The following is a 20,033-nucleotide window of genomic DNA, read 5'->3' on the forward strand; positions in this document are numbered from 1 at the left end:
CCTAACAGTGTATCTGGACAATAGTGATATCATGATCTGGACTCCGAGTCGGAGGTTGACATAAACTACAATGCCCGGCTCTTGTCTTCAGTATAACCTTTCCTTACTTTCTTCTCTTGCTACACAAATGAGATGCGTTCCATTGCTCATGGAATGGAATTTCATGGATCTGCATCAGTTGCGGACAGGACCAGCGCTTAACGAGTCCTAGCTTCATTAACAATATACTCGTAGTACTTGTATCCAACCTTTGGGCAGTGGCGCGAAGGGGCAATCACTATTAGAGTGATATTCATATAAAAGTCCGCATATTTACGGGTTAAGTAGGCAAAGTCCGTCTGGTTCCCTGCCGGCAAAGAAATATTATACTACAGTGCGTTAGACCCCCTCAAATTTATCCTTCCCACATTGAAATCTACATCGTGTCCGACCCACTTGCATATGCGCTCGAAATATGTTCGTGACATATTTACCGGTGCTTCTGGTGCTTCCGAGTCCGAATTCATCGCGATGTCTAATGTCATCGAACGGGCATCCTCGTCTGCCTTCTCACCCGAAGTCTCAACCGCTTTGATTGATATCCGCGACATGGGATCCAGCTCTTGGCCCGGCCGCTCAATTGATGAACGTGCTGTAGGAATCGTTACATGCGCAGGCGTACCGTGTACTAATGACTTCTTGGACCCTAGAAAACACGGCTTCAGCGTGTTGAGATAAGGAAATTGTCTCAGTACGGCACCCACCTTGACTTCTAGTAGCCACAACTACTGGCTCCGGTCGCTTCTGTGTCTTCACATTGAAAGGCGACCTAGTACTCCCGCTACGCGAAAGAATGGTCTTGGGGCACTTGACTTGTTCGTCGTCAGATGATATCTCGATAATTTCTGTGTCGGCAGGAATGGCTTTGGCTATTGATGTCGAGTAACGGTGAGCGACGCTCTTCACACAGCAACAGTTCACGCACCTTTCCCTGTGTTCGTTCGGAGCTTCTTAGGAGACCGGGAAGGAGGTCCTTGCCTTGAGGACTCGACGTGGGCGAGTTCGAGGCTTTGCGTTTCCCTGGTTTAGCCTCTTTGTTCTTGATACCACCAGCTGCCGCCGCTCTTGCCTAAAGGACGCGTTAATTAATGGTGCAGTGTAATGGCACGTATGAAAGAACTCACGTCCTATGAGAACGCTCCAATGCGGCAGCTCGTCATCAGAATCCATCGCGACACTCGAGACATCGCAAAGAGGAAAGATAAAGGTCAACGTCGGAGACGGAGTCAGGGGGCGGGGTATTAAGGGTCTTTACCGGTTTTGCCGCGGCGCAGCTGATTTCGACTCAGCGTCGAAGCCTTGTCTTTGCCGTCTGCTCTCGCTGTAGCCGCAGGATAGGCATTCTTATTCATTTTTAAGCTGAAATGCATGCGAGGGACTTTGAATGTGGTATGTGGTCTACCAAGATTTCCTTTGCCCTCTTTTCTTCAATACAGTGGATCGATGAATTCGGCGTCCATTAAGCCGACACAAGCTGTGCCGCGGCAATGCGAGATCTTAGCAAGATGCCGGACGAGGGGCTAACTCCGCTTCAAGGCACCCACGGAGATCCACTATAGCACTCTTATTTTTGCTCACACGCAACGTCATGTAGGTGGCTTTGCAACTGAACCTCTTTATATAATAACGATAATACCAAATTTAACATAGTCTCCCCCATGCCACGACCAAGCCGTTCAAATCTTCCAACGTGAAACCGAGACACCGTACCCACAAGGCAAATAAGAAAAAAACGAAGCCCCGTAACGAGACACCACCTACAAAGGTTGAATACCTGCCTTGACGAAGGAAATCAGGCCGGGATTTCGGAAAACGATAGAGTCGACTTACATGGTACCAGTCGAAAAAAGTGGAACGACTCAAACGCCTACATCATCATCCGACCCCCAGTCGTCCCAGAACGGCAGCGATTTACTCAGTCGTAACGCATAAAGTGAGGGTGAACGATGGTGTAAGCTGACCAGTTGTTGTTCTTGAAGGCTGATCACCGTCGAGTCTAAAAGGGCGCCAGAGAACTTGGTAACATATCGAGAAAGACTCGTGGTCGAATGCAAGGAGAGCATAGGGGGCCACACAACTAGGAACGGATAGATTAGTGAGAAAAGAAACGGTAGTAGAAAGGCGTCATATACAGTATCCTGCGCCGGTCTGAACTCGCCTCAACGCATTGGAAGGTCCTGTTATCACCCTGAACAATAGTGGGGAATTGAAAATCTTGCTTGCCACTTACTGGACGTCGACACGGTGTAGTAGATGAACCTGCGAGCACCCTGCTTGGATTGTGAAAATCCTGAACGCGCAACGACATGTCTTCGCTCGCCGAATGTCGATACATGGGTCGAGGTAAAATTATTCCTTCCTTAAGACGTACAGTCTTCCGGCTGTTATCGAGATCTTGCTGGCTTATCTAGAGAGGTTATGCAATAGACATGCTCCACGGATGCTGGTACCGTCTCGAAATATGGCATGTAGACGAGGGAATGGAAATGTGGGTACATGCGCGTGATGAAACCTGAGAAGGGAGATATGCGTGGCAGTCGATGACTGGTTCGCTGGACAACGACCATTCGTCCTCAGGCCAAAACCAGCCTCCCACATGCAGTAGTCCTTTGCACTTCCCGGACACGTTCTCTCTCTCTAAGTGGTCTCCACATCGACACGAGCCATCCTCCTTCTACAAGTGCTAAGGGTATTTTTCAGTCGAGACGTTCGCTAGAGCTGGTGACGCGTCACTTCCACGAGAGGGGGTCTTGGACTCGAGGTCGTATGCGCGTAACAAAGGTTGCACCGAACAGGGAGGAAGCGATAGTATTCAATGGGAGAACCAATAGATGAAGCTAATCTGGCGTGTAAGGCTGGTAAACGTATCGTACAACCAATGTACTCACTGAGCAGATATTGACTGCGCTTATTTCAGGAAAGAGTGACACGCCGCACGCGTCACTGAGTCTCATCCATCGTTAAAAAGTAAAGTCGTCCTGAGTCTGTGATATGCCGCTCGTCATGGGGCCTTGACTTCGAAAACAGGGTGTACATGGAAGACGGACATTAGAGGCTGAAAATGGAAGAAAATCAATAAAAGCTGAGGGACAAGTAGAACATGAAGCTCACCTGGCATATCCATGCAGAAAATTTCCAAAGCGCCTCGCGAGTCGTCCAATCAGAACATCGAACACGAACGCAGGAAGCAAGATAGTAAAACACGTGCTTACGCGATGTCAGTAAAACAATCCCGATTTAGAATTCAACACTTTTTATCTTCGTGTAGCTTGTCCAATTCGCTCGACCGTCCCACTGTCACCATTTTCTCGACTGTGTGTCCTCATAGCTATACACGGCCAAGACGAATGCGAACGCACGATCTACAATCGATATGCTAAGCTCGTCCATCTGGTGTTGCAGGTCGCGGTATCTACCACTCATATAACCGGACATGGACTTGTAGCCGGCCACTCTGGGGAGCAAGTGGGAGAATCTACGTTCTTGTAGCGGCACCGTCACCGTCATTACTGGAATTGTGAATCATCGTCGCGTCGTTATCGTGGAGCAGATGTCATTAAGGCACCCACACAGGCGCCGATTCCCGACTTGGCTTCCCTGTCCACCTGATGGCAAGCATAAGTATGCTTCTTGAAAATAATCTCTTTCGTTCTTTGCTTACCGCCATGTCCCAGGATACTGCCACTCGGCTCAAGGAAGAAGGAAACGCGCTCTTCATTCAGGGCAAATTCGACGAGGCTCTGGTCAAGTATACGGAGGGTATCGAGCTCGATGGATCGAATGCGATCTTGTGGGCAAACAGAAGTGCCTGCCACCTGTCGATGAAGCGATAGTGAGCTGCTTTTCCCTTTATCCCAGCCTTCGTGTCTTAACGATATCGCTATCAGCCTGGACTCTGTTGGAGACAGCCGTAAAGTGAGTTCAAGTTTCTAACAATGTTTTCGACTTCTCTACGCGATTGCTTCTGGATCTAGACACCACCTTTCACGGAGTCGCGTCTGACACTGAAAAACGGCTATGCTACTACTGGGAAGCCAACTCCACGGAAATCTCCCCTCGTTCGTTTTCGGTGTACCATCCATATCACAGGTTGCATTGTGGATGCGATTTTGCGTTTTGTTATTACATGGCAACAATTTTTGAATGTCCCCGTTCAGTTCAAACGATCCAACTCCACTTCTTTGCGTATAAATATCCTTTTATTCATCTGACCCTTTTTTGCGCAGGCAACAGAACTCGACCCGATGTACTACAAAGCCTGGGCTAGACTTGCCACCGCAAACGATGTGAGTACGTCTTCAAGTTTGTTCAGGATTGTTCTATCGAGGTGCCAATATACGACCGAGTTCGCGTGCAATTGGTCGTAAATCAACTGTTGAAAATCTTGTCCTGACGTTGTCCGTAATTCCAAGTTCCATAATGCTCACAACATCCGCAGGCTTTAAAAGAGTATCTCCCCAGCTCGTTGGCGTGGCAGCACGCACTGGACACCCTGCCAACCGAGAACCTTACTCCGATGCAGGAACAGCAACGCCAAGAATACCAGAAACGACTCGAAGAGTCCACCGACCGCTTGCACCGCAAAGCTAGTGGTGGTGACCGGTCAGTTAATACACGTTATTACAGAGATGGCGATGGCAAGCAGCCATGGGAAGTAGCGGGAGAGATGATTTCGGCTTTGGAGGCATCCGGAAATACCAGCAGCAGTGTAAGGAGTTTTTTTTTTTGATGTTTCATTGATGTTTTGACTTAACGATGCCTAGGCTTGGGTGCTGCACGGAGCGTATAAAGTGAGGTTTTCTCTTGTACTACGTTCGTCTTCCTCATATGGTTGCTAGGAATTCGCAGAGGGTGTGCGGATCATGAAAGGAGTGACGGTAGACGAAGGAGGAAATCTCCGAGGAGAAGAAAACGTATGCTTCACCTTTTCTACATTCGCGTCGATATTCACGATGACTGTAGGGATTGCAACACCTCGCCAACGGAATTATCAGGGAAGATCGTGTCTTTCATATGGAGAAAGAAGCCCTGTGGATCAGCGCTTACAACCGCCTCGGTATGTTTCCGCGGCCTTCTTTTCTCCCCCATCTAATAATCTGTTGTGCTAGAAACACTTGAACGCGAAAGACACAATCCATGGCTGGCCGCAGGACCCGACTACCTGAAACGCGAGGCTCCCTCGCGGCTAGCCAAAAAGGGATGGGATGTCATTCGCCCAGATATCGACCTGACCATCCGGTTGGCAGTCTCTAGTCTTGCATTCAAATCTTTACTGACTATCATTCAACAGGTTCTGGATCCTTCGGGGCAAAATTGAAGGAGCGCTCGACGGCAATGTAGTTTCGGAGAACGAATATTACAGTCGATGCCTTGAGGTCCTCGAGTGGGGTCGGGAACTGTGGAGGGATGTCCCTGCGTCTGAGCGTGGCGAGGTTTTTGACGAAGCCTTCATTCGTGGATTACGAAATTTGTATTTGGAGTCGATATTGCAGGTGGGTGTTACTTGTTGCTGTTTCCTCGTATAAACTTATGGATCTCTAGTGCTACGGCTTCGACCGAGTAGACACGAAGCTCGTGGAGAAGTTGGTGGTGGAGGCAGACATCCTGTTGAGGAGCCTAGAGACCGACCCTGGCCCTCATGATAATGCAGACCCGGGGTTCAAGCTATCGTTCTACAATTATTGTCGTGGAAATGCTTATGCGTATGTCCTTCCAAACCACTGACAAGTCATACCTAACTTTCCTCTAGGTGCAAGGCGTTCTTCCACTCTGATCTCGCCAGACGCGGTTTGTCCGTAGATCAGAACAACCAGCTCGCAGGGGAGTACTACTTACAAGCTGCGGAGGCATACCCGGTAGACGACGAGAAACATTGTCGTGAGTGTCATCTATCCACCCCCCTTTCTCATCGCTAATTCTCAATCATTGGCAGGATACCTCAACTCCGCATTACAGCATCTCTCCCAGCACCCCGGACTCACTGCTCGCAGGATGCTAGATATCATGACCCGATTCCGAGTGTCAGTGAATGAGTCAAAGAAGATATGGAATCAGCATCCATCGAGGATCAGGCCAGAGAAGGACTATTCTGATGGAATGGTGATGCAGAGGGAGAATGAGTTGAGGAGGGCACTTTTGGAGAGAGGGTTGTCATTGGATACAGTGGTGACTAAAGAGAGTAGATAACTGACTTGTGTATTTGATGTGTGTATTGGTAGTAATATTGAGATGCTGGAAATGTAGTGGGTGTATGCCCACTATACTGTACACATTATGGATGTTTAAGGTATCAATTATCTGCCAGTATTAGGATGATGAATTTGGTACATCCTTAGGAGTCAAAGAGTCAGACAAGCTTTTGTGAAGGACTTCAAACAACCAATAACTAATGGTAGAAAAAGAACAAAGAAACTATGTGTATCTAAAGGGACTTCTACTGTGGTGGATAAGAAATATGAATGACATACAGAGAAGAGGTCTTGGCTAGCAAGGAATGAGTAGGGGAAAAACCAAGAGAGTGTGGGAGACAAGTGAATGAAAGTAGATCAAGACTTTGCCCAGGTGATCACTGGTAACTGCTATGGGAGTACTTGAAAGAAGAAAGTGACCTGACTAAGTAATCTCAATTTCCTCCAACTGTGCCTCTACATCATCACTATTCACCCTCTGAGAGCTCCTCTGAGCATGCTCAGGCTCATCTGCTTGCTCTGCTTGAGCTTCAAGATCATCATCAAGACTGATACTGATCATAGAATCATCTTGGGTGCTTGTCTGACTCTGACCTTGCCCAAAGTGGAGTGAAGACATAATGCTTCCCTCCCATGAGTCATCAGGACGAGCATGGCCTGCAGCAACATGGCCAATGAGAAGTGTTGGTGCAACACCCTAAAATAAAGTGTTATTCATATGTGAGGAAAGAATAAGTATATTCATACCCTTGTAATTGCTGTTATAGAATCAAGGTAGATTTCTTCTTGGCTGTTGTAAGCAATGAAGATCATATAGAGGATCAAACATATAGAATAAAGAGCAGAAGATTCCACCAGAACTTCAATGACACGTCCATAGACCCCAAGAGCACCTCTTATTCCATTGTTTGCTTGTCCTACACTCAGAATATGGTAGATGATGAACACAGTGCACCATAATGTTGTAGCCAGACTGAATGATGCATAAAGTATCAGACCATAAAGCTTGGTAGTATCAGCATTTATGAACATTAGGTGTGTGGCCATAATTTTGAAAACTAGATTGAATAATTGATCAACAGAAGCAATAGAAGAAATGAATGACTTTACCAATACCACATGCTAGACAAAGGCTGGGAAGTATAATGACTAGCCAGTGTTTTCCCCAAATTATCCAGCAACGCCAAATCTAGAATTTGAATAGTAAGCTATAACCAAGATTTTCATTATTATCACCCATACCATAGTAGAATCAGCAAGAATACTACCAATGGTGCCTGTAATACCCATCCCTATTATTCCCAGAACATTGCTATTGTTATACTTCAGATATCTAGTCCAAATATTTTGTCCATTGGAAATAAATGCAGAAGATGTAAGTGACCAAGACATGCCAAAATTAATAAAAGTCACAATATAGAGGACAATAATGACTATAATCATAGCTTGTCCAATATACTGTGACTTGCTAAAAGCTGAATCATTCATTTTAATTCTACTAACACAATGATCATAATACACACTCACATATATTCCATATTGTAATAGCAAGAATACCTGTGTATATACCTATATGTATTCAGAATTGGATACTAAGATCCTAACTTCAATGAATATGCTCACCAAGTAATAAAGAAAGCAGTATGCTTGTATTCAAATAAACATTAGAGAAATTTGTTAAGAAAACAATATTTATGCCACTGTTGATAAGCAATGTTGGAATACCAGTATTATTTTGGGTAGCCATTAGAGACTTGCAAAGGAAAGGTAATTCTGAATGGAGGATGTACTTGTGAGCATAGTATCTATAATACTTCTCATAATATAGGATGTTAGTGTACAGCCACAATATCTCTATAATATTGAAACAGATCTGGCAGTGAGTGGAGATCACTTTAATGCCCTAATGACTCTAGTCTCATTATTAGATTATTTGAGATCTAACAGTGTTGATTGTAGCCAAGAGAAGAGACACAAATATAGAGATGTGAGATGTCTCATCTTGTAACAAAGAGCCCTTGTTGAGTATTGGGATTTGATGATATTTAGAAGATGCTGAGAATCCTTCTTTTGTCTTATCATTAATCACTACTATTTCAATCATGTATCTTATATCTTTGGTCTATCTACACCTTGTAGTGTATGAAACTGAGGTGAGATTTATGTATATTTTATTACAAGTCTGAGGTAACAAGGATTTGTTCTGAGGGAGGCATGCAAGTTGATGAGCATGTTCTATATTTATTCTGAATGAAGGACAATTTCATCCCTTTATACATATGCTGTTACATGCCCATCAATTTTCCCCATGTTTCTTGTGCTTAAAGTCAAGATCAGTACTATGCCTATGACCAGAATAATAGTATGTACCTGCATTCAACACCATCAAAGACTTGATGCATTGAATCTGCTCACCAGTCAGCTCTCATGCTCCATTCAATAAAAACTATATAGTATGATGATGAGTCTTGACTTCTGTGGCAACAGAAAAACCAAAACTCTAGAAAAAGTTCTCAAAAAATAATGTGTAGTGGCAATAAAGACTTTTGTTTTGTTGTGCAAGTGTTTCAGTGCACCTCCATATGGTGAATTCCTCAAGAATGCAAGTATATACTGCAACTTTTCAGTCAGCAAAGTAGTACCTTTAATGAATGAGTACTAGAAAGTGTTGGCTGTAAGCTGGAAAGAGTCTCAATAAATGAAAAGGAACAGAATCTAGTATAACTGGGAATATCAGCAAGTCATAAACGAAGTGATGGCAATTAACTAGTAAATGCTATAGGCAATGTTAGCAGAATTAGAGGCAATGGCATCAATGAGAAATACTGTTGGCAAGATAACAAATACTGTGGCAGTAATAAACAAGTACTGGAGATGAGAAACTGACAGAAATAAATGAAGGTGAGACTGATTAGTAAAAATATGGAGAGGGAACTAGTGGTAGCAAAACTGTGACTGATACTGGGCAAGGCAGAAACTGAAACTGATCCTAAGTCCACAATTTTCTTTTAATATCCTCACTAATTTCAAAGTTAATTTTTTGGATCTTATTCTGAAACTGAACAGTAAGATACCAAATACCTTGGCAAATGATCCTATACTGTTGACTGAAATTCTATGACAGATGCTGTTGGCAGCAATAATGATTCTAATCCTGAGTCCACATGAGGACATAACTATTCTGAACTGAGCTGAGGTAAAATGATGGCAACATTAATATGCTAGCCATATGTTCACACCTTGATTTTGCAATTTTGTAATAATATTAGTGCATATCTATTCCAAACTAGTCATAACTAGAGGACTATAGCAGAGGCTTTGAGCTGATAGTCAGGCCAAGAAGCTACTAGTCGAGCCAGGACTTAGGCACGATACCACTAGTGGGTCAAACCTATAAGCCGGCATGACTAGTACCTTGAATACTAGTATGAGTCAGTAAATAACAATCACTAGTAGATAAGGGTAGCTATGAGAGCATCCAACAAGAGGCCGAATACACAGATCTCGTGAAAGTACAGTCACTAGTGGAACAATCCAAGCAGGAATGCCTAAGATGGGTCAACTAGTCATGTGGCAGTCTCTAATGGGACTTAGAAATGAACTAGTAAAAGAAGCAAAGCAGCCTAGATCTGACTAGTGCAATTGAGATCTATTACAATTGGCACTAGTATAGTCAGGCTCCACCTTTGATCATGATTGAACAGCTGCTACAGGCATGAACACCAGACTCGGAGCTTATCTGTGACACTAGTGGAGCACTGTTGGGCTGAGAGTGTGGAAGTGGTGATGAGCCTCAAGGCTCTGTATGCTCAGAATTCACGGATTTTAGCATTATAATAAATGCCTTGTCCACTTAGCAGACTTTCCCTAAGTCAACAATTGCAATCATGGCAATACCCACTTTTACTGCTAAATATCCTTTCCAACTCATATTCCACATCAATATGTGCCACTTCATTATTGCTGCCAGGCACTTGATTGCAGATCTTATGGAATTAGAACCATCATTGATCACTCAGCACAACCATTGCTGATATCAGCATCAAGCATCACTTAATAGAATGCCACAGCCAAAATACCTACTCCATAGCAAAAGACTTAATATCATGATCTTTCCACCAGCTTTACTAATGCTGTTACAATGCCAAGACAATGCTGCATGCATCTCCTTCAGTGCACTAGCTTCAATGTACTTTGCTGCAGCAACACAGCAGCCCAAGAGTCCGTATGTTGGTGGAATTCTTTCTAATCACTAAGTCTATACATGGTAAAACTATGTGGGTGCTGTTACTTTAGAACTCTGGGAGCATGCATTTTGTATCATTTCTTACCAATCTATGTACTAAAGACTTACTAAGGACTTGTTTCAAGTATTCTAAAATTATTCCAGACTTGTAGTATAAAAGCTAGTGTAGTAGTAAGTTAGGATACACAAGTTACTGGACACTAGCTATCGCACACATTAACGACCACTGTCACTGTTTGTACTCACTAGGGGACAGACAATAAAACCCTGTCACTCTGAGTTATACTCTCTGTCATGGCTTTTTTTCTAACAGTATTGGTGTACACTCATATTGCACCAATACATGGAATTTCATGTCCACAACTTGCCTTTATCTTTTATTCTGCCAGTATCATTTCACTTTCACCAGCCAGGATCATTTTACCAGCTTTCACTTTCTGCATCGCCATTGTTTTACCTCAGCCCAGCTCAGTACAGTTATGTCCCTATGTGGACCCAGATTAGGATCATTATTGCTGCCAGCAGTGTCTGTCATGGAATTTTAGTTAACAGTATAGGATCGTCAGTCACAACATTTGGTATCTTGCTATCAGCTTCAGTATAGGATCATCAGTCTTGGTATTTGTTATCTTGCTATCAGTTTTAGAATAGGATAGTCTCTGTGTAGACTTAGGATCAGTATCAGTTTCATTTTACTGCAGTTAACCTCAGCCCAGTTTTAGTCTCAGCCTCACCCAGTATCAGTCATCATTTTGCCGCCACTAGCTTCCTCTTCATATTTCTGCCAGCCAGTTTCTCTTCGTTTTACCACCAGTTTCTTGACTACAGTCTTCACCTCTTGCCGTCATGGTATTTCTCTTTGATGGCATTTTCTCTAATTCCATCAACATCGCCCATGGTATTTACTAGTTAATTGCTGTCACTTTGTTCATGGTTTGCTGGTATTCCCAGTTATACCAGATTCCATTCCTTCTTGTACATCGAGACCCTTCCCAGCTTACAGCCAACACTTTTTAGTACCCATTCGTTAAGGGTACTATTTTGCTGACTGAAAAGTCACAGTGTATACTTGTGTTCTTGAGGAATTCATCACATGGAGGTGCACTGAAACACTCATACAACAATAAAGCCTTTATTGCTGCTATGTGCTATTTGCCATGAACTCCTATAGAGTTTTGGTTTTTGCCATTGCCATGGAAGTTTAGGCTAATCAGTGGACCACTTGTGGAGTTCCTGGACCCATTAGTAAGCAAGAAACTACCTCTAGACCACTTATTGCATGATTATTCACCATTTACTCATGACTAGCCAAGAAATTCTTACCAATAATACCCCTTTACCCAGTTTATTTATACTTCAATTGTACCTTACTAGTCAGTATATAAGTAGTAGAGTAGGTGCACATGCATGCAGGCAAGCCATCCCCATGATTGTGACCTACTAGTCAGTAACTAGTGCCCCAATTAAAGGCTTTTGTGCTTAACCCCAACAAAGCAGTGACTAGTCGCTGAGTTACTCATAGTATTGAGTGAATAGAAGTGTTTTAGAGTCCACTGTTGCATTCTGCATAGGCCCAGAGTGTTTCAAAGTTAGTTTAAGTGAGTTCTTGAAGTTTAAAGTATTATTCTTAGGCCCAGAGTGCCACTAGTCAGCTGAGAGAGTGACTAGTCAAGTGTCTATCACTTGTAGGAAGCAGTATAGGGCCAAGAGAGCCACTAGTTCAAAGCAGTTTCAGTCAGAGCAAGTGCAGTAGCTCCAAACAAGTCACTATTTCATTCAATTATGTCTTAACAACCCCACTAGTGTGAGTAGTACTTTTGTATAGCTCACTAGTAACAAATAAACATCTTTATCACAACTTCCCTTGATTATTGAAGTCTGTAGAGTGCTTCTATCATACTCAAAACATCTGAACTCAATATATTTGGTGATTTGTGTAGAGTAGTAGAGGGTTTTGGTGTTGTGGTGTTCATATCCATTCATCAGCCTTTTGTCACTTGCCATTACTGAGCACATCAATGAGCACTACCAAGGAAGGTGCAATATGCTGAGATCAGAACACATGGCATGATCTGTGACACAAATTAGGCAGGTCAGGAAGCACCGAATAGGACAGAAGCTCTCAAGCCCTAACAACATTGGGGATGGAGACTAAAGTATTTTTGCAGAGTGACGATCCTCCACCTTTTCATCTACTACCACTATGAGATGCAAGTGGATGGAACTTGTACTACTCACTGCTACTGCAAGCAAGGCAATGATCATATCTAGGAATGACCTTAGCTCTGGGGGACACTGGCCCAACCAGCCATTTTGGTTCAACAACACGGGGGGAAACTCTGCCCAACAAAACCAACAACCTCAGCAAAATCAACAAAACCAGACCAATACGCCATTTGGATTTAGTGCTTACCAACATTCACCAGTCATGAATGTGCAGAACCCACCCATGGCTTGGCTGAATGCATATGCATTTGGGCCATTTAGATTCATGCAGGCCCCTCCAATGTTTTATGGAGGATTTGCCCCCAACATACCAGCCAGGCCAAGTGATGGCACTGTGCCCCCACCAAGTACTGGTAAGGATATTGTAATGTCACCTAGTTCAGGCATCACTGAATGTATTACAGAGCATGGGACTGTATCTGGCCCTAACTTATCAGGGAACAGCTGAGGAGAAACTACTGCAGGTCCCTCCAACATTGGCAGCTCCTGATCTCAACCAATAGCAGAGAATTGGGCTCACAATGACCACCATCAAAATGGGGGACATTTGTGATGGTGTAGCCCATCTCCACAACAGGAAAGCCATCATAGAGAAATGGCTGACAACTCAGATGGCTTAGAACCCCTCCAGAATAGGAAGAGAAAAAGATGGATGATGGATTGAGAAATAGAAAGGGAGAGAGAAGCTGAGGATAGGCATCAATGCCAAGATGAGGAGCTCAAAGACAAGCATGAAGTGATAAGAGCATGCCACCAAGCTATGCATGCCCTAATTCTCTAACACATCATTGAAATGCAGGAGCAGGAGCTGCGAGAGCACTGGGGTCCAAGAGAGGACCACATGGCAAACACACTATGAAAGCAGATATTGCTCAACCTAGAACTCATGTGATGGTACAACAACCTCAAAAGGATGGTAGCCAAATAGCACCTCTCCCCATTAGGGTGGGAAGGACTGGTGACCAAGCACATTTGCGAGTTGCAACCACGATACTTAGGAGGAAGATACAGGAATGACACTGATGTTGAGGAGTTCCCAGAGGATGATTGGGACTACAACAGTATCCAGCAGGTCAGCTAGAACCAAAAAGAGTGTGTGTATGCATACAAGGCTATAAGCATGACTCATGGGCATGACCATACCCTAGCTGGGAGAAGAGGAGAGGCAGTAGTGAGCTGACCATGACAGTCAATGGAATCCATTATGCCTGTCCCAGTTTGAGTACAATGCCTACCTGAAGAGACCAAGAATGATGAATTGCTTAACTTCTATGACCAGCAAAGGTTTGAAGGAGTGATCCCAGACAAGAGGATATCACTCAAAGAATGAATCACTGACCTATCAATAGACCTACCAGCCATGCCTCTGGCAGATGGATCCTATCCGTCATGCATGCCAGACAACCATTCCATGACAGACATACTTGACAACATTGGGCCGACCAACATTGATCTGGAATGAGACAGAAAACCACTGAACTCAGTCCAAGCTGTGAGACTGTTTGTTGAACACCAGACAAGAAGGCTTTGACACCCAGGGAGACTCCTATCATGGCTGAACATGGTAAAACCAAATGGGGTGATCATGGTGCATAAATGAGATAACTCATTCTGAGGAATGTATGGGCCTGGCTTCATATATGACCCAAGGACAAATATGATGTATACAGATCAAGAAGCAGTCGATGCAGCATGCACATTGGAGGACAGTCAGGAATATTCACCTCCAACCAAGGATATGTGATGACCTAATCCTCAAGGTTTCCCCATGAATGTGAGAGAGGTCCAGGAATCAGTCAACTGGATACATATGTGGCAATGCAGATGGGAGGGAATACTACACCTGCTCAGCAAATTTAACCACATATCTGAGACAGTAGTACTCAGATATTGAGACCTATCGATGCACAAGATAATCGAGCAATTTGAGCCCAACCAGCACCTACAGGACCTTCATCATAACATGAGGAGGCTGTACTTTATCTCACTGGACCCAAGATACAGGGTTACCAGTAGTAACTCTGTTGCGAATGGCACTGGACTACTAGACCCAGTCAATGGCACATTGGACAACTGGTGTCAATATGCTGCACACCACTTCTACCCTGGAGGACTGAATCCAGTGGGGGGGATTATTATAGACATGTCGAACCATGTAAGCTATGCCAGTGCCTGGGGAATGGTACTACTCTGGCTGCTATACCCAACCAACTTGAAAAACTATTATGCCAGATACTTTGCTGGCATAGTATTCTGACCAATGTTGCGACTGCAGCCTATTTACACGTGTAATTTTGCAATCTAGAGTGTTTTACATGCATACTGAGAGATAGTGAGCGAGCGGACTAAAACTATGCGTTGACACTAATGCTACGTGGTGCAATGACATGGAATATAACTTATGGCATAAGAAGCAATAGGATTCTAAACAGGACTTAGTCACAGCACTGTACCTGATGGGCATGCGTGATGAGAAGGCCAAACCCTATACCCAATGCCTTAGACTCTAACTTACAAGCATGCTTGCAGGAGCTAGATAAAACCTTGAAGATTGCACTGACACTGAGAACACTTAGCGTGCTCACTAACTGTGATGTGCCATACCTGAAAATCCAGGGAAATCCTTAAATGAGCTGATAGATATCACTGGCATGAGCTTGGGCAATGGGCTTCGGCCGAAGTCCACGAGCCCGTGTTCCATTGTTCTGAGTCCCATTGTTCGAAGACTCACTTGTTGCCATGTCTATGAGAAGCCTCTGTGAATCCAAGAAAGAAGTCCTGAACGACATACACCAGAACTGATAGTTCCATGCGCCTAGACCTGTCAGTCACTAGAGAACAAGCCCATGGGTGTTGGGAGAGCACCTCTTGGCACGCGTTTAGCAAGCTCACTATAGAAATGAGACTAAAACTGGGAAGTCCGACTCAGATGCTCAGTAAGGCGGCGGTGGCAACGTGCTACACATGTAGGAGTCTGGGTACTGTGCAACGTTTGTAATTCTAATTCCCCTGTAGTATAAGTAGGCTGGTTACAGTAGGTAGAGGCCAAGTTTCGAGCCCCCGAGTTCCCGTGCATGTGTTGAAGGTGGTATTGTAACAAAGGATCAGTTTGTGACTTCGAGCTGTGCATAGAATTAGTGAGCTCACTCAGAGAAATACGAGATACCCTTTTGATAAGACTTTTGAGAACTTAGTCAGAGTGAATATGAATCAGTGATGCTGTTTCTGTTCTGTTAAGTGTGATAAGTCTGTTCAGAGAATGTGTTGAAGTGGAAATCTGAGATCTGTTCTGTTCTGTTCTGTTTCGTGTCAGTTCTGTTTGAAGTTCTGTTTCTGAATCTGTTTCTGAGTGCTTCTGAAGTGTTCTTGAGTTGAGATAACCTGCTGGAGTTAGTTGGAGAACCCCTACACACAGTTGTGTAGCGAGCAGGCTAAGTCAGTACTTGCCTGTGGTGTTCTTTTAGCGAGCTCACTAAAGTTTCGGTGTGTATTGCCTCTGTTTCTGTCGGGATCAGTGTCCCTTTTGTATTATAACTCGAATCTGCCTTGAAGGTTGCATCATGCCAGTGAACGACCTTCCTGTAAAAAGTTCCTAGACTTAGGAATTCATTAGAGAAAGCTTAGCTTTGCTAAGAGCACTGAGAATAAGAGAAACTCTTCGAGATATTGAAGTATAGTTGGATCGCATTAGAAATAATTGCTCCCTCTAGAACTTACAAGAGTGATTGTAGTTTGTGTAGTTGTGTGAGTGTGTGTGTGGGTTTTTGAGGTTTGCCTTTTAGCCTGCTCACTATTCCACAGGTGCCCACAGCCAGCCTCTTCACCGAGATCTACTTGGACTTCATCAGATGATGGAATTAGGACTGACCTAATGAGGTACCCATCATAGTGGCAGGAGGGCCTCCAATACTCAGACAGATGATCTTCAATGCTGCAGTGGAAAATCTATCTGAGCTGGATGTGATACATCACCTGGTGGCATGCACAATTATGCAGGAAATGTTGGATAACATGTACTCATGGGTGATGGTATGGATTGACCAGCACTTGAGCATACACTTTAGGGCACAATACTGAGACTTGGAAGTGGAAAGGCAGGAGCACTGATGAGCCTAAACTTCCATGGCAATAGCAAAAACCAAAACTCTAGAGGAGTTCATGACAAATGGCATGTAGCAGCAATAAAGGCTTTGTTGTTGTGCAAGTGTTTTGGTGCACCTCCATGCAATGAATTCCTCAAGAACACAAGTATACACTGCGACTTTTCAGTCAGCGAAGTAGTACCCTTAATGATTGAGTACTAGAAAGCATTGGCTGTAAGCTGGGAAGGGTCGCAATAGATGAGAAGGAATGGAATCTGGTATAACTGAGAATACCAGCAAACTGTGAACAAAGTGGCAGCAATTGACTAGTAAATGCTGTGGGCAATGTTGACAGAATTAGAGAAAATGCTGTCAAAGAGAAATACTGTTGGCAAGATACCAAATACCATGACAGCAAGAGACAAAGACTGTAGTCAAGAAACTGGTGATAAAATGAAGAGAGACTGGCTGGCAGAAATATGAAGAGGAAGCTAGTGGCGGCAAAATGATGACTGATACTGGGTGAGGCTGAGACTAAAACTGGGCTGAGGTTAACTGCAGTAAAATGAAACTGATCCTGATCCTGAGTCTACACAGAGACTATCCTATACTGAAACTGTTGACCAAAATTCCGTGACAGACACTGCTGATGGCAATAATGATTTTAATCTGTGTCCACATGGGGACATAACTGTACTGAGCTGAACTGGGGTGAAACGATGGCGACGTAGAAAGTAAAGGCTGGTAAAACAATGCTGGCTGGCAAAAGTGAAACAATGCTAGTGGAATAAAAGATAAAAGCGAGTTGTGGACATGAAATTCCATGTATTGGTGCAATATGAGTGTACACCAATACCATTAGAAGAAAAGCCATGACAGAGAGTATAACTCGAAGTGACTATGCTGTTATTGTCTGTCTCCTAGTGAGTACAAGAGATAGTAGTTATAGCAACCTAGTTACTTTTTTTCCAAAACTACTACTACACTAGCTTTTATACTACAAGTCTGAAATAAAATTAGAATACTTGAAATAAGTCCTTAGTAAGTCTTTAGTACATCAATTAGTAAGAAATGATACAAAACACATGCTCTCAGAGTTCTAAAGTAACAGCACCCACATGGTTTTACTGTGTATAGACTTAGTGATTAAAAAGAATTCCACCGACATATGGATTCTTGTGCTGTTGTGGCAAAGTACATTGAAGATAGTACACTGAAGTAGATACATGTGGCATTGTCTTGGCATTGTAACAGTCTTAGTAAAGCTGGTGGAAAGGTCATGATATTAAGTCTTTTACCATGGAATCGGTATTTTTGGCTGCAGCATTCTACTAGTGATGCTTGATGCTGACATCAGTGATGGCTGTACTAGGCAATCAATGATAGTCCTAATTCTGTGAGATCTGCAATCAGGTGTCTGGCAGCAATAATGAAGTGGTGCATATTGATGTGGAATATGAGTTGGGAAGGATATTTGATGGTAAAAGTGAGTATTGCCATGATTGTAATTGTTAACTTAGGGAAAGTCTGCTAAGTGGACAAGGCATTTATTATAATGCTAAATCCACGAATTCTAAGTGTACAGTGCCTTGAGGCTCATCAGTGCCTGAGGCCAGGCCAGGCTGTAAGATTAGGTCAAACACACATAGATAATATCCACCAGCCAGATGGGTGCCCATTTGAGCAGGAAATTTTTCTTTTTTGCCTTTTTTTGCTTTTCTTGCACCATATTTGCTGGGATAGTATGGAATCTGCAAATCACACAAAAATTCAGTAAATAGCAGCCATTTTCACTCAGCATCAGACATATCATAAATTTCTGATGTGTGCCTTATTGCTAATTTTCTGCCCTGGCTCATTTTCTCTCCAGAACCACTGGTCAATAGCAATGCTCTGCTCACCACATGTTCCCTTGCTCCTACCTTGCAGAGCAGTGAGTCTCTCTCATGCCGCATTCAACATGCCTTAGCATTGCAGGTGGGAATCATGCAAATTCATTCAAAATTTCTGCCTTGGCTCATTTTTTCTCCAGTACCAAAATACCACAGCACACAATAAACTGAACATCAATATTACTACACCATCTCAATGTGCTCATCAGATGGTAGGTAAATTTTGGAGAGAACCTGAAGGATGATATAGGCTTGGTGTGCAGGTGTAGGGAGCAGTGCCAAAGAGAACCCAATGCAAACCCAAAGTAAGTCTGTTGATCAACTCTGCTTCCTCTCACCTTTGTTATGCAGTGCATCATCTCCACTGCCTCATATGAACATTACTGAGACATTCTCATGATCTCCAACATGTGTGAATGGACAGCCTCCTGCACCTATGATAAAGACAACGATGCACTTCTCTCTCCGTGAAGCAAAAGGACTGGTTTGCCCCAAGACGAGACATTGCCATCTGGCTGGCATGACATGTTTGTTGCCCTTGACAATGATGGGGAAAGCTTTCAAAAACACCTAAACCTTCCACATGCCAAATCTTTAAGTTCATTTTATCTCGAGGAGCATAGCAGTAGTTTACAAGCATCATAGTTCCAATACATGTACTAAGCATAATTCTGAGAATACAAAGTGATTTCTTGCAATAATTCAGTGACAGACAGTGACAATAGGATCTAGAGATCAAACAGTATACACCACCATTCTAAGCAATATGCTGAAGATGGCTTGCTGCCTTGCTCATTGCAGCATCCTGACCTTGTCTCCACCTCCTGCTCAGCCTCTCCTGCCCTCCTACATCTTCCCTGCATGCCCTTCTCTCCCCAGCAGTCCTGCCCAAGATTCTAACAAGGCCATGCAGCATATTTTAACCAACCCCGCATCTTTCATCATCGTCAACATCATCATGCTCATTACATTGTCCCCATGGATGCATTCCATGGTTCCTCCCACTGTTAGATGGCTATTGATAGCAGATCTGCAGGGATATTCAAAGTCTCTGGTATACAAGAGGGCTGTGCACAACAGCAATTGGATTTGATGTTGAAAGCTGGGGAATGGGGAATGGGTTGGTTAAATGGAAAAGTTGTTGGATAGTCAGACCAAAATTCCAAATGAGCAAATGAGTGGACTCCAGGTCATCATCTATGTCTTTGGGCACAAAAAAGAGTACCTAGAAATGTTTAAGGAGGCAAAGGAAGTATATAGTTGAAGCTGGATAGCTTACCATGGTGTGACAGCATTGTAATAGCCATATTGAACAAAAATCCTATTAAAATCACTAGATGAGATCAAACAGGATACACCA

General features: G+C 43.6%; 5 protein-coding genes across 5 annotated transcripts; 3 read left to right on the top strand and 2 right to left on the bottom strand.

Moving 5' to 3' along the window:
- Positions 1–23: 23 nt before the first annotated feature.
- On the bottom strand, positions 24–1,368 carry EV420DRAFT_1509533 (uncharacterized protein). The gene is made up of 5 exons (XM_060471469.1): positions 1,164–1,368; positions 1,000–1,101; positions 965–970; positions 744–908; positions 24–685 (listed from the first exon to the last, which is right to left on the bottom strand). The coding sequence occupies exons 1-5, from the start codon at positions 1,207–1,209 to the stop codon at positions 369–371; spliced, it is 636 nt and encodes a 211-aa protein (XP_060336873.1). The 5' UTR covers positions 1,210–1,368; the 3' UTR covers positions 24–368.
- Positions 1,369–3,296: 1,928 nt separating this feature from the next.
- On the top strand, positions 3,297–6,368 carry EV420DRAFT_1509557 (uncharacterized protein). The gene is given in 15 exon segments (XM_060471470.1): positions 3,297–3,655; positions 3,669–3,672; positions 3,705–3,871; positions 3,927–3,954; positions 4,266–4,325; positions 4,478–4,747; positions 4,803–4,829; positions 4,878–4,952; positions 5,002–5,095; positions 5,148–5,277; positions 5,330–5,531; positions 5,581–5,741; positions 5,789–5,916; positions 5,972–6,336; positions 6,350–6,368. 12 exon segments carry the CDS (start codon positions 3,705–3,707, stop codon positions 6,223–6,225), a joined length of 1,596 nt encoding a protein of 531 aa, XP_060336874.1. The 5' UTR covers positions 3,297–3,655; positions 3,669–3,672; the 3' UTR covers positions 6,226–6,336; positions 6,350–6,368.
- Positions 6,369–6,567: 199 nt separating this feature from the next.
- On the bottom strand, positions 6,568–7,259 carry EV420DRAFT_1709775 (uncharacterized protein; the record flags this gene model as incomplete). Its single annotated transcript, XM_060479596.1, has 2 exons — positions 6,568–6,924; positions 6,975–7,259. The coding sequence occupies 2 exons, from the start codon at positions 7,257–7,259 to the stop codon at positions 6,652–6,654; spliced, it is 558 nt and encodes a 185-aa protein (XP_060336875.1). The 3' UTR covers positions 6,568–6,651.
- A 5,417-nt stretch (positions 7,260–12,676) lies between these two features.
- Positions 12,677–13,202, top strand: EV420DRAFT_1474857 (uncharacterized protein; the record flags this gene model as incomplete). The annotated part of the gene is made up of 2 exons (XM_060469246.1): positions 12,677–13,063; positions 13,104–13,202. 2 exons carry the CDS (start codon positions 12,677–12,679, stop codon positions 13,200–13,202), a joined length of 486 nt encoding a protein of 161 aa, XP_060336876.1.
- Positions 13,203–19,448: 6,246 nt separating this feature from the next.
- Positions 19,449–19,766, top strand: EV420DRAFT_1636634 (uncharacterized protein; the record flags this gene model as incomplete). Its single annotated transcript, XM_060476613.1, has 1 exon — positions 19,449–19,766. One exon carries the CDS (start codon positions 19,449–19,451, stop codon positions 19,764–19,766), a length of 318 nt encoding a protein of 105 aa, XP_060336877.1.
- Between the last annotated feature and the right edge of the window lie 267 nt (positions 19,767–20,033).

The sequence above is a fragment of the Desarmillaria tabescens genome, assembly GCF_030435595.1.
Source record: "Desarmillaria tabescens strain CCBAS 213 chromosome Unknown EV420scaffold_4, whole genome shotgun sequence".
Taxonomy (NCBI): Eukaryota; Fungi; Basidiomycota; class Agaricomycetes; order Agaricales; family Physalacriaceae; genus Desarmillaria; species Desarmillaria tabescens.

What these genes read in the sequence shown, in the direction of transcription:
- EV420DRAFT_1509533 (XM_060471469.1), bottom strand. Translation starts at nt 1,209, where the DNA reads ATGGATTCTGATGACGAGCTGCCGCATTGGAGCGTTCTCATAGGAC. An exon ending in TTGGAGCGTTCTCATAGGAC is followed by an intron (nt 1,102 to 1,163) that starts GTGAGTTCTTTC and finishes TTTAGGCAAGAG; the next exon opens with CGGCGGCAGCTGGTGGTATC. An exon ending in TGTGGCTACTAGAAGTCAAG is followed by an intron (nt 686 to 743) that starts GTGGGTGCCGTA and finishes CGTGTTTTCTAG; the next exon opens with GGTCCAAGAAGTCATTAGTA.
- EV420DRAFT_1509557 (XM_060471470.1), top strand. Translation starts at nt 3,705, where the DNA reads ATGTCCCAGGATACTGCCACTCGGCTCAAGGAAGAAGGAAACGCGCTC. An exon ending in ATCTCCGAGGAGAAGAAAAC is followed by an intron (nt 4,953 to 5,001) that starts GTATGCTTCACC and finishes CGATGACTGTAG; the next exon opens with GGATTGCAACACCTCGCCAA. An exon ending in GATATCGACCTGACCATCCG is followed by an intron (nt 5,278 to 5,329) that starts GTTGGCAGTCTC and finishes ATCATTCAACAG; the next exon opens with GTTCTGGATCCTTCGGGGCA.